Source organism: Spermophilus citellus (genome assembly GCF_964194105.1).
Source record: "Spermophilus citellus genome assembly, chromosome: 4".
NCBI classification, from domain to species: Eukaryota; Metazoa; Chordata; class Mammalia; order Rodentia; family Sciuridae; genus Spermophilus; species Spermophilus citellus.
Window position 1 is genome coordinate 218,848,157 of NC_138185.1, and position 14,847 is coordinate 218,863,003.

General features: G+C 57.4%; 1 protein-coding gene across 2 annotated transcripts; it reads left to right on the plus strand.

The window, feature by feature from the left end:
* Nucleotides 1-3,141: 3,141 nt before the first annotated feature.
* BDKRB1 (bradykinin receptor B1) lies at nucleotides 3,142-9,563 on the plus strand. 2 transcript variants are annotated; one of them, XM_081292414.1, is made up of 3 exons: nucleotides 3,142-3,347; nucleotides 3,754-3,880; nucleotides 8,000-9,563. In XM_081292414.1, exon 3 carries the CDS (start codon nucleotides 8,010-8,012, stop codon nucleotides 9,066-9,068), a length of 1,059 nt encoding a protein of 352 aa, XP_081148540.1. In that variant the 5' UTR covers nucleotides 3,142-3,347; nucleotides 3,754-3,880; nucleotides 8,000-8,009; the 3' UTR covers nucleotides 9,069-9,563. The 2 variants fall into 2 exon arrangements, with proteins under 2 accessions (XP_081148540.1, XP_081148539.1); XM_081292413.1 differs by lacking the exon at nucleotides 3,142-3,347 and having other exon boundaries at nucleotides 3,369-3,880.
* The last annotated feature ends 5,284 nt before the right edge of the window (nucleotides 9,564-14,847 follow it).

A 14,847-nucleotide genomic window follows, 5' to 3' on the forward strand; every position in this document is an offset into this window, starting at 1 on the left:
CCCACAGGTCACCTGGGGCTCCTGGGGACTCAGAGCTCAGCATTCCCTTTTCCTGATCTTCCCTCCCTCCCTTTCGATGTCATTGAACAGGGAAACTCCAAACTCCCTACCGTGCTCTAGCAGACTGGGTCGAGATGGCCTCCGCCTGCCCCACTGCTCTCCAGATGTCCAGACTCTGCACACAGCCTCCTCAGTTGTTCCAGCCGCTGAGCCCCGGGCCTTTGCTTATGCTGTGTGTGCCTCCTACTCCACAGCTGGTTTCTTCTCACACTCCAGGACCTGGCACACGACGTGCTGCCTCCCTGAACAGCCTGAGCACGAGTCCCCACTCTTCTCTGTGTCATGGGCCACTGTGTCCTATTCTCTTTCTTCACAGAGCTCATGGATTATAATGACACATGCATTTCAGTTGGTAGCTGCCCTCCATCCAGGACGGGGACAGTCCAGAGTGACCCCAGGTCTTCCAGAAGGGGTACAGGTGTCTTCGGCTATCCCGGTAGCCCTGTGCCCAGAGTCTCACAGCCCCTGGAAGCATTCCTCAAGTTAGGTGCTGGCCGTCCCAAGGCAACCCATTCCCCCTCCACGAGGAGCACCGAAAGGCAGCCAACGTGTCTCGGCCTCGTTCTTTGCTGCACATGCCCCCAGGCATCAAGGCTGCTGAACAATGATGCACGGGCACTGTCCGCCAGGTCCCACAGGAGGGCGCAGGACGGGAAGACACAGGGGCATCTCCATGCCCAGGGTGCCCACGGGCAGCCAGACAGTGCAGCGTTGGCCCTGCCCGTGTTTATTGGATTCTCCCAGCAACTTTCAAAAGTAGGCAGGACTGGAACATTCCTAAGACTGCCAAGTCGCCCACTGTCCCCAGAGGTCTTGAGTGGGGCTGGCCCCTCTCCTGCACCCACTCAGCACACCACTCACTCCGCCCTGAAGAGCTCTATTTAATCTTCTCTGCACCAAACCATGGGTCCATATAAGGCCTGCCAAGGGCGGTCTTTCCAAACCCAGCTGGGCCCAGTGGTCTTCCTGGAAAGAAGGATCAGTGTGGCGTGCGGCCTGCTCCGAACTCCCAGGGGCCTCGCACAGGGCTTCTGCGTGTTTATACTGCACACGCTGTCCTTGCACACGTCCTTCTCAGCCTTCCCACTCCTATCCATCTCTCAAAACCCAGCTCAAATGTCCCCCCTCCGTGCAGTCTCCCCAGACTCTGCATATTAGGACTCTCCTGAGAAATAGATGACAGAGAGAGATTTATTATGAGGAATCAGCTCGTGTGATTATGAAGGCTAAGAAGTCCTCTGAGGTGCTGTCTGCAGGCTGGAGGTCCAGAGGCTGGCAATGCATATCCCAGTCCAAGGGCAAAGACATGTTTGTTGGCATAAGACAAACTGTTGATGCTTTGATCTATAAATGCCTGGGGTCATGAATTCATTCAGCAAGTATTTATTGAGCAACTACTGTGTATCAGCCCTGAGAGAGGAAATGGGACTTCGATCCACAGAGATAAGTTCTTTGCCCTGTGGAGCTCAAATGCTGGCGAGGAAGACAGGAAGTGAACACAGACACAGGAGTGCATACATGTAGGAGGCGACAGGGTGGTGAAGAACCACAGAGCTGGGCACAAAGGGAGAGGCTGTTCCAGAGGCTCTCTCACCTGAGGGACTCGTGGAGATGGGAAGCAGCTGAGAGAGTGAGGGTGTGAGTCTATGGGAAGGGTGGGCCGAGGGAGCTGGCAGTGCAAAGGCCCTGAGGTGGGAGAGGATAGGGCGTGTCCAAAACAGAGCAAGAAGGCCCAGGGCTGCTAGGAGAGCTGGGCAGGGACCAGGGAGGCAGCCAGGTCTGGCCTGTATGGCCCTGTAGGCCACTGTCCAGCCCCTGCCTGTGCCTGGCCCAGAGCCTAGGAGGGTTTCAAGTTCAGAAGTGACCTGGCCTGACAGGTTTTAGAAGACGGAGAAGCACCAGCCACAAGTCCCTTCCAAGTGTCCCTGGGGAGATCACCATAGTCCAGGTCCCAGACCACGTTCACCATGGAGCCTCACAACTCCCCTAAGGAGAGGGTCTTGTGAGCCCACTGCCAGGTGGGCGGCCCTTCCTCTCCCAGGCCGGCGGGCGCAGGGCTGGAGCCGGAGGCTGGGTTCTTGGACTTTCCTCGTCCTCGGAATCCCTGGTCCAGTGGAGCTTGTGCCGCCAACCGCCCCTTCCTGTCCTGGAGCAGCGCTCAGGCCTGCACCTCGGCCAGCAGGTGGGCTCAGGACCCCGCCCCACCTGGGGCTCTCTGAATGCCCGGGACCCGCCCAGGTGGACCATCGCGACTGTGACTCTGTGCATCTGTCCACCCGCCTGGTGGGTGAGCACGGAGCTGGGGGGCTTCCTCACGCTGCCCTTGGCCCACTCCCCACCGGGGGAGACCCTCTGCTCCCTGGGACCAAGGTCTGCCTCCCGGTCTCCATCCAGGGCGAGGGACAGCTGGACGAGCCTCATCAGAGACTCCCACGCCGAGGTCAAGGCCGCCACAGACTGACCCCTGGAAGTCTGGCTCCTCGGCCCCCATCACTGGCCCCTGCACAGGGCCGTTCTCTCACCCTCCGTCATCTGGGTGAGCAAAGCTGAGCTCAGACCCGCGGAGCCCTCTTGGCAGGACTGTCTCTGGCCGCGAGAGACTAAATAGACACTTGGCAGGGGGACAGCTGGGAAGGAGCCTCCCAGACCAGGGCAGTCTCATCTCCCCGCTGAGGAAGGCGTGGTCAGTGGCTGGCTAGCCAGACCCCCGCTGCGTAGCCACAGGAGGAAAGATGGGGACTCGGTGCTGTTCTCTGGCTAAAATCCACCCAAGGACAGTGTGAGGCCCCTGCCCAGCGCCCCACCCGAGCGGTGCCTGGATGGTAAGGAATGTCCCCAGAGGCCCATGCCAGCTCCCCACGTGTCCTCTACCAATCCGACCTTGGAATGCCTCTGGACCCCATTCGAGAGTGCGTCCATCCCCCCGGACATCAGTAACAGGAAACAGGAGAGCCAGGCCAGGGCCAGATTCTGCAGACAAAGGAACACTGTGTGGCAGGTGTGGGGGGGGGGCGTCGTGGGGGGCCGGCCTCTCAGGAGCCCCAAGTTGGCAGGTGAGGCCCTGCAAAAAGCCGGGGAGCTGGCACAGCTGGGCTCCTGGTCAGTGGCCTCCTGAGGAAGGGCCCATTGCCTGCCCCCCCCCCCCAGGAAAGCCAGGAATTTCCTCTTTTCTGAAATGTGGGATCCTGCGTAGTGTAACTCACCAACGCAGACAGATCAAAACCAGATTCCAGATCTGCCCGGGAGGACGGGGGATGCGCTGAGGTCTCACTCATCCCTGAGCCCCCGTGAGTCAGCCTCTCCCCCCTGCTCGCTGTGTGTGTCACGGTCCACGCGGGTGGATTCCTGGCCACGCACCCTTCATGACCAAAATGCAAAAGGGGAGGCGCAAGCTGGCTCCAGCCAAAGTGAGGCCGAGTCCCAGGCACTGGGGGGCCGACTGCGACAGCGAGATCACCCCGCAGCAGAGGCGGAGGTTTGCACGGTGCCAACACGGGGTTGCAGGGCCTGTGTGCGGTGCGCGTCTTGGGCAGCAGGGCCAGCCTCCCGGATGTTACCCAAGAGGAGGCTGAGTAATCTCTCACCACCCCAAGTGCAAAGCGAAAGGACAGTGAGTTTTCCTCTCCAAAGCCGGACCACCTTCTCCAGCCAAGACTCACTTTTCAGCCAACCCCCCTCCCCGTGACATCACAGGAGCAGAGACGGTTTCACTGAAGGCTGTCACATGCCCCCGGAGGTCCCAGCACAGAACACCTCCGAAGGCTGTCCTCGCCAGGAGAAGACCCAGCCCAAGTTGTGAGCGTTTTCATTTTCCATTCCGGTAAGTAAATGACCACCTTTTTTTTTTTTCTTATGTATCTAAAAAGGAAGAGATCACATCTGTTAAAAAAAAAAAAAAAATCTAACAAACAGAAAGCTTCCCTTACACCTGTATGTTGGCAGCATCTATATTCTTCAGTGTGGATTTCTTAACAAAAATAATTCTGATCCATCCCATGCCTGGTTTGGGCTTTAGTTGCTTTTTCAGATTAGGGGAAGAGGAAGAGTGTTTGGAGCAGCTAGGGAAGGTTCCCGTCACCCTTTATGTCACAGTCAAGTGGAACTCGTCTGCGCTGTCTCTGTCACTAGACTCTGCAGGATGATCTAAGTCTGGTTCTGTGATGCCTCCTGCTTCACTTTTCTCACTGAGGATTGCTTTGGCTCTTCTGGGCCTCTTGTTGTTGTTGTTTTTTTTTTTTAAAGAGAGAGCGAGAGAGGAGAGTGAGAGAGAGAGAGTGAGAGAGAATTTTTAATATTTATTTTTTAGTTCTCGGCGGACACAACATCTTTGTTGGTATGTGGTGCTGAGGATCGAACCCGGGCCGCACGCATGCCAGGCGAGCGCGCTACCACTTGAGCCACATCCCCAGCCCCAGGGCCTCTTGTTTTTCCCAATGAGTTGCATGACTGCTTTCTCTGTTTCTATGAAGAATGTCACTGGGGTTTTCATAAGGATTGCTTTAAATCTGTACAATGCTCTTGGTGGGAGGGCCATTTTGACAATATTGATTCTACCTGTCCAAGAACATGGGAATCTTTCCATCTTCTAAGGTCTTCTCCAGTTTCTTTCTTTAGTGTTCTGGAGTCTCCACTGTAGAGGTCTTTCACTTGTTTTGTTAGGTTGAATCCCAAGTTTGTTTTTGTTTGTTGTGGTGGTGGTGGTGTTGCTTTTCAGGCTCTTGTGAATGGGATAGTTTTCTTAATTTCTTTTTCAGTCAATTCCTCTTTGCTGTATAGGAACACAATTGGTTTATGGGTGTTAATTTTATATCCTGCTACTTTGCTGAATTTGTTTATCAGATTCCATCTCACTCCTGTCAGATGGCAATTATCAAGAATGCAAACAACAATAAGTGTTGGTGAGGGTGTGGGGAAAAGGCACACTCATACAATACACTGCTGGTGGGGCTGCAAGTTGTGCAACCACTATGGAAAGCACAAACTTGGAATGGAACCACCATTTGACCCGGTTATCCCACTCCTCAGTCTATACCCAAAGGACTTAAAATCAGCACACCACAGTGCACAGTCTCTTCAATGTGTTTAGCAGCTCAATTCACAATAGCTAAGCTATGGAACCAGCCTAGGTGCCCTTCAACAGGTCAGTGGATAAAGAAAAAGTGGTATATAGACACAATGAAGTATTACTCAGCCATAAAGAATGAAATTATGGCTTCTGCCGATAAATGAATGGAACTGGGGACTATCATGCTAAGTGAAATAAGCCAATCCAAAAAAAAAACAAAGACTGAATGTTCTCTCTGATGTGTGGATGCTAACCCACAATGGGGGTTGGGGGGGGGGTTAGAAGTTCATTGGATTAGACAAAGGGGAAAGACAGTAGAATGAATCAGACAGAACTTTCTTATGTTCATGTGTGAGTTCATCACCAGTATGACTCCACATCGTGTTCAACCACAAGAATGGGATCTAAGTAGAACAGTTTTACTCCATGTATGTAGAATACATCAAAATACATTCTTCTCTCACGTATATCTATAAAGAACAAATAAAGAGCTGTAGGAAATGAAAAAGAAAACAAAAGTAACTCATCAGTGCCAAGTACAGCCGTCTGGCCTCACAGGGACTCTGCCCTCACAATATACAGATTCGGATTTATAAAAATAAATCCCTCCCAGATGGCTTACAAGATTTCCCAAGGACAGTCAGTGCTCGGGTTGTGTGTGGCTTGGAAGCACCGCCCTGCTCCTGACCGTGCTGACTTTCTCACCCACTCTGTCTATATTCCCAGCGTCCTTGTCACCGCCTGACTGTTGACATTGGAGTTCATCTGAGGAGGGCTAATTTAGTGAAGAAAATTTCAAACTTGCCACATAGCCCATGCCAGGCTTAAAATGTGGGGAACTCGGAAAACCTCACTTAGAAATGACAGACTTCTCACTTTTGGTAGAGACGCCCAGTGTCCCCTCTGAGTTTTTCAAAGCAGAGCAAATTATTGCCATCGAGAGCTGTGGTTTACTGAGCACTTACTATGTGCCAGGGAAAATCTCAGCGCTAAAGCTAAGAACTAAGGAAGGAAGATTTTCCCTCTGGCCAACTTTAACCCCAGCTAGTAAAGACCACCCTGGCTTCAGCAGACACGTGCTGTGGCTGCTGTGACCCCATCAGATCCAAGCTGAGGCTCCTGCATGGATGGGGGAGCTGACGTCTTGGGCTGGGTGTCAGTGTCCTGTGTCTGCTCCAACAAAGCACCACGAGTTCCGTGGCTTGAAACAACACAGATTAATTCTCTTACACTTCTAGAGGCCACGGCTAAGGTCAGGGGGTGGCCAGGCCGTGTTCCTCCGGAGCTCCCAAGGGCCAGCTCATCCTGTACGTGCAGCCCCTCCCCCATCTTCTAGGCCCCAGCACAGCGTGGTCACATCTCTCCCTGACCTGCCCATCCCCCTTACGAGGACCCGCAGGATGCCATGGAGCCCATGTGGATGACCCAGGACACTCCCCACCCCGTGACCCATGACCCAATGACATCGGCAGAGCCCCCTCTGCCACAAAAGATAATATTCATGGGCTCCAGGGGAGGGGCAAGGACCCAGACACCTTTGGGGGCTGTGAATCTGCCGACCCCACCCCTCCGCATCATAGAGAGGGACTCGCCACAAACATCTCGAAGGAGCTGCACGCTGGCCCCCTCCTTGAGAAACAGAAAGTCCAGACTTGGATTTTTGTTTGACATTTGGTTCGGGGCCCGTCGTTCAGAAGAGCTCACTGCAAACTTAAAGTATTGCCAGACTGCAAAGCGAACATCCGTGGCAGACTGGGGCCCTGCCATAGATGACAGTCCCACGGTGGCAAGAGCAAGATCCTCCCACTGCTGTGGCTCAGACCGGCCCCGTCCTGCGTGCCGTGGAACTTCACAGGCACCAAAGCATCATTCCCGGGCCTCCTGCTCCTCCGCCCCTCCCCCTCTGTCTGCACGCCCCCTCCAGGGTTCCCTCCATGGGACTGCAACTCACTTTTCCTTATCCCAGATTTGTCCCTGAAAACCGGGTTTGAATACCTAACTGCACACTGGGCATCGCTACTCCATGTCCAACAGACACCTCCTCCTGCACAAGTCCAGTTGGTCACAGGGCGACAACAGGCTGCTGGAAGATTAAATGAGGAAATACTTAAATGTAACACACTTAGAGCTTTGGAACCCAGTGGCTGTTGATGGGTGGGAGTGTCCTCCTTCCCATCCAACTGCCCAGGTTTTCCAAGCACAGAAGAATCTTCTTCTGGAAACACTTCTCTCTTGCCCCCACCCATCCACCCTGCCAGGCCAGCCCCAGTAGCTCCCCTGGCTGTGCCCCCTTCTTGCCCTGTGTGTGTCCCCTCTTAGGTCATGACCCTGCATCTCCTCCAGGCGGCAAGCCCCACAGAGTTGGGGCTGCTCTGTCCTGTGAGTCTCCAGGACCTTGCAAAGTGCAGGAAGTAGATGCTCACTAAACATTTGTTCAGCTCTTTCGTAACAATCATGAAATGGTCTCCAGTAAGTCTAATCGCTGCCGCCTTCTTCTTCTTTTCCCCCGGGCACCACGCTAAGCACTCAATAGACAGATCCCCAAAGGAAAGGAAAAGTCAGTGGGCCCACGCAGGCCACAAGTGGTTGTGCCAGCATTTGAACTCAAGAGCAAAGTCCTGTTCTCTTGCTCTCCACCAGACATCAGCAACCTCCTCCTCTAGAGGAGCAGCTGGTGAGTAGGGTCAGCTCCAGGCCAGGGGTGCTGTTGCAGCCGTCAACTCTGCTGTTGTAACATGGAAATGGCCACAGGTATATGCAAATGATATGGCCATGTGCCAATAAAACTTTATTGTTCGAAGCAGGCGCAGGCAGGGTGGCCCGGGGGCTGGGTCTTGCCTCCCCCTGCGCCAGCCCCCACTCCTCTCATTTCAGGTCACTGTGGATGGCATCCCAGGCCCTCCTGGAGCTCCAGTCCTCCAACCGCAGCCTGCAGGCCCCTCCCAACGCCTCCTCCTGCGACGGCGCCTCCGAGGCCTGGGCCATGCTGCACAGGGTGCTGCCCGCCTTCCTCCTTGCCATCTGCTCCCTGGGCCTCCTGGGGAACCTTCTCGTCCTGTCCGTCCTCCTCCTGCCGCGCCAGCGACTGAATGCAGCGGAAATCTACCTCGCCAACCTGGCGGCTTCGGACCTGGTGTTCGTCTTGGGCCTGCCCTTCTGGGCCGAGAACATCTGGAACGAGTTCCACTGGCCCTTCGGGGCCCTCCTCTGCCGCGTGGTCAGCGGGGTCATCAAGGCCCACCTGTTCATCAGCATCTTCCTGGTGGTGGCCATCAGCCAGGACCGCTACCAGGTGCTGGTGCACCCCATGGCCAGCCGGAGGCGGCGGCGACGCCGGCAGGCCCAGGCCACCTGTGCGCTCATCTGGGTGGTGGGGGGCCTCCTGAGCACCCCCACGTTCCTGCTGCGGTCCGTCGAAGCCGTCCCTGAGCTGAACGTCTCCGCCTGCATCCTGCTGCTGCCCCACCAGGCCTGGCACGTGGCCAGGATGGTGGAGCTGACCGTGCTGGGCTTCCTGCTCCCCCTGGCCGCCATCCTCTTCTTCAACGTGCACATCCTGGCCTCCCTGCGAGCGCGGGAGGCCGTCGGCAGGGCCCGGTGTGGGGGCCCCAGCGACGGCAAGACCACGGCGCTGATCCTGGCACTCGTGGGGGCCTTCCTGGTGTGCTGGGCGCCCTACCACCTCTTCGCCTTCCTGGAGTTCCTGTTCCGGGTGGGGGCCGTCCGGGGCTGCTCCTGGGAGGAGCCCATCGACCTGGGCCTGCAGCTGGCCAACTCCCTGGCCTTCGCCAACAGCTGCCTGAACCCCGTGATCTACGTCTTCGTGGGCCGGCTCTTCAGGACCAAGCTCTGGGAGCTTTACAAACAATGCGTCCCCCGGAGCCTCGCCGCGCTGTCCTCGACCCACAGGAAAGACTGCGGCCCGCTGTCCGGGCGGAGCTGAAGCAGCAGAGAACGGAAAATCGTGGCCTCCGTTTCAATCCTTCCATCCTCATAAAGACTACGGTGGTGGTCAGATGACCATCTACCAAATAATGACCCCCCAAGATATCCGGAGCCCGTTTCTAGACCCTGGGGAGGTTAGTTGACAGGGTAACAGGAACTTTGTAGGTGTCATGAAGATGAGGATCTCCCGGTGGGGAGACGGTCCTGGATTATCCACGTGGCCCAACATAGTCACAAGGGTCCTCAGAGTCAGAGGAGATGTGGGGACACATGCAGAAGTCAGAGCCAGGGAGGAAGGGGCTGTGAGCCAAGATTGCAGGCGCCCTCAGAGGCGGGGAAAACCAAGAGGGCAGATCCCCCTGGAGCCTCCAGAAACAGGCCCTGCTGGCACCTAACCTCCAGAATTGTCACAGAATAAATCGGAGTTGTTCAAAGCACTGAGTCTGCGCTAATTTGTTACAGCAGCAACAGGAAACTCATCCAGGCATCCAGGAAGAGTGTCTTGTTACATCTCCATTTGTCCAGAATGTTCTGAGCTGTGAGGAATATACCGAGGTTCAGCCCAAGCTCTTGCCCACGAGGTCTGGCTGCCCAGAAGGACGGGGAGGTGAGCTGTGGGCTGAGTTTCAACAGAGGGTGGGGTACAGGAGGGGAGGACAGCTGGGGGAAGCACTACCCTGGGCCACTTGCAACGCACTCGTCAGCACCCACTGGCCCATGGCCCACCATACTCTCCTTGCCACTAGGGACCTGACGCATGGCCTGACGGTGTCTCTGCTTCAGTTGTGGCCACAGGACAATAACGAGGAGCATATCACAGAGCAGGAGCACCGCCCCATCCCCCGGGGAGAAAATGGGGTGAGAGTGCAGAGATGGCCAGGCCGGGTGGCTAGGAGGAGCCCTCAGAGAGGGCTTCCCGCAGGAAGGACAGATGACCTGAATCCCAAACACCTGGCCATTGACCAAGCAAAATAAGGAAAGGGCATGTTCCTGCAGAAGAAGCAGCAGAACAGAGGCAGGTGGGCTTTAGGTAGGAGGGAGGGCTTGGAGGGAGGCGGAGGACCAGGGCGTGGGGCTGGGGGAGGATGGCCTGCTGGGGGGTCCGTGATGGTCAACGGTCAGAGTCAACTCACTAAGGAAGCATGAAGAGATTCAGGGGCTCGGAGCCCTGCTGAAGCTGGAGAGCATGAATTTGATGTGCACGTTCCTTCTACAGCGCTCACCAAGCTCCAGAAGGCAGGCAGGCAGTCGGACTGCTCCAGGTTGGGTTTTGCCAGATGGACAGCCACAGTTCACGGGGGTTGGAGGTACTGGTCAGTCGGTGGTGAAGGACTGAAATAGGGAACGTGCAGGAGGTACACCAGCCAGCGTTCTGCCATTATGGCAAACTACCTGAGATAATCCCCTTAATGAGGGAAAAGGTTTACTCTGGCTAATGGTCTCCCAGGTCTCAGTCCATGGTCACCTGGCCCTGGGCCTGTGGCTGCCCAGCACATCATGGCAGGAGTGCATGACAGAGGAGCCTGTCCCTCTCCTGGCAGCCAGCACTTGAAGAGAGATGAGAGGGGTCTGGAGTCCAACAGCTCCTCCAAGGCACAACCCCAGTGACCTACCTACCTTCTAGGAGGCCTCACCACCTGATGGTGCCAGGGACTGGGGACCAAACCTTTCACACGAGGGCCTTTAGGGCCATTTCAGATCCAAGCTCAGCAGGAGGTGGGGGAAGCCAGTGGTACAGGTCAAGGACAGGCGTGTGCAGGTGGGATTGTCCACTGAGCCCCACAGGCAGATGGGCACGGCAAGGCCCTGGGGAGGAGAGAGTGCTCCTGGGGCCAAGATCAGCTCCATGGAACAGGGACAGAGGTGCTGTTCAGGCCCCTGAGACACTGAGCCGGCAGCCTCCTGGCCTGGACAGAAAGGCCGGCCCTCATGCCACCGCACAGAAGTGGAAAGCAGACAGTGTCCCTGGGGACACATGGTCCTGTGAGGCTGGGCTGCTGGGACCCTGGGGACGGAGAGCAGGTGTGTCCCAGCAGCCTGGATCTGGGTCAGCAGGTGGGATGCACCTGTGCGAGCCCAGGGGGCGTGGCATTCTAACAGCTTCCGATGCATTATCCAAACCCAAGCTCCAGAGAGACACCCGCTCTCCAGCTCCTCCCGGACACCCGGAAGGTGGAGTGGCACCGGGCGGTTCGTGCCTTTGGTCTGCCGTCGCAGGCACTGCCAGCACAGTGAACACAGACGCCACTGCCGGCCCCTTGGAGCTGGCCTCCTGGGGCTCCCAGGACACTGATTCTTGGGTGCTGAGTGACAGCGCCCCCTGTGGGCGACCTCCCTCCAGCGTGGCACAGGCACCGTACTGCAGGTGGCTGCGATTGCAAGCCCTGATCCGACCCAGCTCCTTCATTTACAGTCTAGGGACAGAGGGCAGGTGGCCCACAAGCAAGCCCAGGGAGAGCCACGTTGGCCCTGTGGGCCAACATCCCGGGGCCACCTCCTTCACCCTCCTTGACTCCTTATGAGTCCATCCCCGTGTGCCAGGGTAGGAAGGGCGGCGAGGGAGGGGCAGAGGCTGGTGACTTCCAGACCCCCAGGCGGCAGCTCTGCAGGCAACACTCCCGAGCCAAGAGGCAGGAGGCGCCGGCAACACTCGCTGGACAGGAATGGACAGGTGTCCCTCTTCCGCTGCACGAACTGCCTGCCCTGAGCTGCCTTTGTCCTTCTGCCACCTGCCTTCAGCCCCTTCAGCTCGTGGCTCATCAACCCTTTCTAGGGGTGCAGAGCATTCCCAGGATCACGTGCCGGCCTTGAGCTTTTGACTGCGCAGCTCCAGGCTGGTTCAAGGGCAAGCTGTGACAAGGTCCCTGAGAAGCCAGCCTCCTGAAGGCAGCCGCAGCAGGAGGGCCTGGCGCCTGGCAGCTGCACTGAGGCCCGACCCACTGCCCGGAGGTTGTTGCTCATCGCAGAGATTCCTGCCTTGGCTGAAGGAGCCATTTTTCAGATTCCTGTGGATGGGGCTGGTTGGCACCGCTGGCTGGTTTCCCTTCCAACCTGGATCGGGCCTGAGCCACACCCCGGGTGCTGATGCCCGCCCTGGGTGGAGGGACGTGTCAGCAGAAGGTCCTGCAGCACCCCTTGCTCCATTGCCCACGTGGCTCCCACCTGCCCTCTGTGAAGGGCTCCTGGAGATGGGGGGCTTCTTCCCCAGTCCACTGCCGGCTTCGGCCCTGTCTTGGGCCCAGGAACCTGTGGTCAATGGCCACATCTCGCCATTACTGCTCCTAACCCTGGGAAGGACACAGCCCTCCCCCAGCCCCATCCATCCCTGTACCCATCACTGATTGGGCGACCCTAAGCCCCTCCAGATCCAGGGGAACTCCACAGTGTCGCAAGCGCAGGCGGGTCTTGTTCTCTGGAGATGAGTCACCCTGATGAGGAGCAGGTGGGAGCCGCAAGGACTCCTCCTCCACCTCCCTCCTCCACCCTCCCTCCTCCACCTCCCTCCTCCACCCTCCCTCCTCCACCCTCCCTCCTCCACCCTCCCTCCTCCACCTCCCTCCTCCACCCTCCCTCCTCCACCCTCCCTCCTCCACCTCCCTCCTCCACCTCCCTCCTCCACCCTCCCTCTACACCCTCCCTCCTCCACCCTCCTTCTACACCCTCCCTCCTCCACCCTCCCTCCTCCACCCTCCCTCCTCCACCCTCCCACCTCCACCCTCCCTCCTCCACCTCCCTCTCCACCCTCCCTCCTCCACCTACCTCCTCCACCCTCCCTCTCCACCTCCCTCCTCCACCCTCCCTCTCCACCCTCCCTCCTCCACCTCCCTCTCCACCCTCCCTCCTGCCACAGCTCCTGGCTGAGCTGCTGCTTGCTCTCTGGCCTCTGCACACCTGCAGGTCCTTCCTGCCTACTGGGGAAGGCACACTGTCCACCGCCATGTGCGGTCGGTCCACAGGGCCCTGCAGCCACCCCACGGTGGGATCTTACGGAGATGAAGTGAGTAACAGGCTGCCACACCGGCTGGGAAAGACAGAACGAGCCAAGGGATGGAAGCCACCAGGGTGGGGAGTTGGAGGCGTGCACTAGGCCCCCACTGCAGCCAGGAACAGAGGCTCTCCTGCGGCTCGCAGGGGCTGTCCCAAGGCCGGGCACTGCCCAGTGGTGCTGGGTGCTTAGTGTCAGGAGAGCCTCGTTCAAACCCCAGCACCAAGTAAATACATACCATGCAAACGAGTGCAGGCCACGTCAGGATGTCGGAACAAAATCCGAGAAATGGCACCAGGGCCCTTTCTCTGGTTGTGCCATATGAAGTTGGACCTCTCTGTTTTATAGATGAAGAGATCTCCCTTCCAGAGAGGGAGGGAGACCTACCCAGGATTCACAGGGAGCTGGGCTCCTGAGCAGGGCTCTCTCCAGACCCAGGATGCCCATGAGGCCTTGGGACAGCTCCCAGCAGTGAGGTCAGAGAAGAGGCCAAGTGGCCTCAATGACAGCAGAGATACCTATGGCTGGGACTGGATATCAGACAATGATCAGGAAGCCAGGTCTACTTTCCAGGAACTTCAGGGAACAGAGAAGTATCAGAAATGATCTTTTAGAAATCAGAAACCATAAGGGGAAGATATTTCTTGTTGGTAGTTGGTAGGGAGCTCAGTATATGACCACTACCCAAAAAGCTGCCAGCTATCGACTGCATCAATAGGAGTAGAGCATCTACAATAAGGAAGGTGAAATCCCACTGAGTCAGCCTGCACAGGAGCCATGAGGAGTATGGGTTCAGCTCTTGGCTGGTTCAGAAGAAAGAGATCAGAATGGCAGAGGTGGAGGGGACCCAACAGCAGGGCCTGAGCTTGGAGGGAGAGGGACGGATGTACTTAGCATGACCACAGTAGGACCAGAGGAAAAAAAACACTCCTGAGACACAAATTCTGTAATCTGAGGAGGAGCCTTTGACAGGCAGAGCTGTCCTGAGATAGAACTAGCTGCCTGGGGTCCCTGTGGGCTCCCTGGTACTGGAGAAGGTCCTGACAGAGCTGTGGGTCCCCTGGCAGGGGACTGCAACCAGGACCCCAGATGCATTAGCGGCAGCCACCCTGGAGGGCCGACGAGACGTGTGAGGTGTGTAATCACGGGTGGCCGCGTCTGCCCGACAACGAGGGTGTGGGCACCTGCAGTTCTCCTCGCCCAAGTCAGGGGAAGAGTCATGCCAAGGCCAAGGGTGACTGTCACCTCGAGGTCACATGGTCATCACAGCCTGTGTGGGCAGCAGTGTGTCCAGAGGTGGCCTTTGGGTTGTGGCTGTCCCTGAAATGGAGTCGACGGTCTGCAGCTGCGTAACAGACCAGCCCCGCCGTGGTTTAAAATGATCCCCCGAGCTCCCGACTCTGCAGGTACCGTCCGCACAGCCAGGTGGCTCTGCAGCCCAGCGGGGCTTTCTGACATCAGGTAGCCGGTGGCTCTGCTTCTGGGGAAAGGGGCAGTGGGCACCATGATGCTCGGTGAGGAGCCACCCTCACCTCTGAAAACCAGAGTCGGGCGGCTGTGCAGTCCCTGCAGGGACGGGACACGCTGAGGGTCCAACACAGTCGTGCAGAGGACGCTTTCCAACCGTAGAATCCAGACCCACAGGAACGAGCGCAGCTAGTGCAGGGCACTCATTTTATAGATGGGAAACTGAGGCCTGGGACACTTTGCCCCACCACACAGTGACATTTGGTGTGAGGTCTGGGATCGGGGCCTTCCTCCTCTCTGTCTAGGGATCTGTCCTGGGCCGTGG

Bases quoted from the DNA above. Each gene is read 5' to 3' on its own strand.
- BDKRB1 (XM_081292414.1), top strand. From the start codon at position 8,010: ATGGCATCCCAGGCCCTCCTGGAGCTCCAGTCCTCCAACCGCAGCCTG.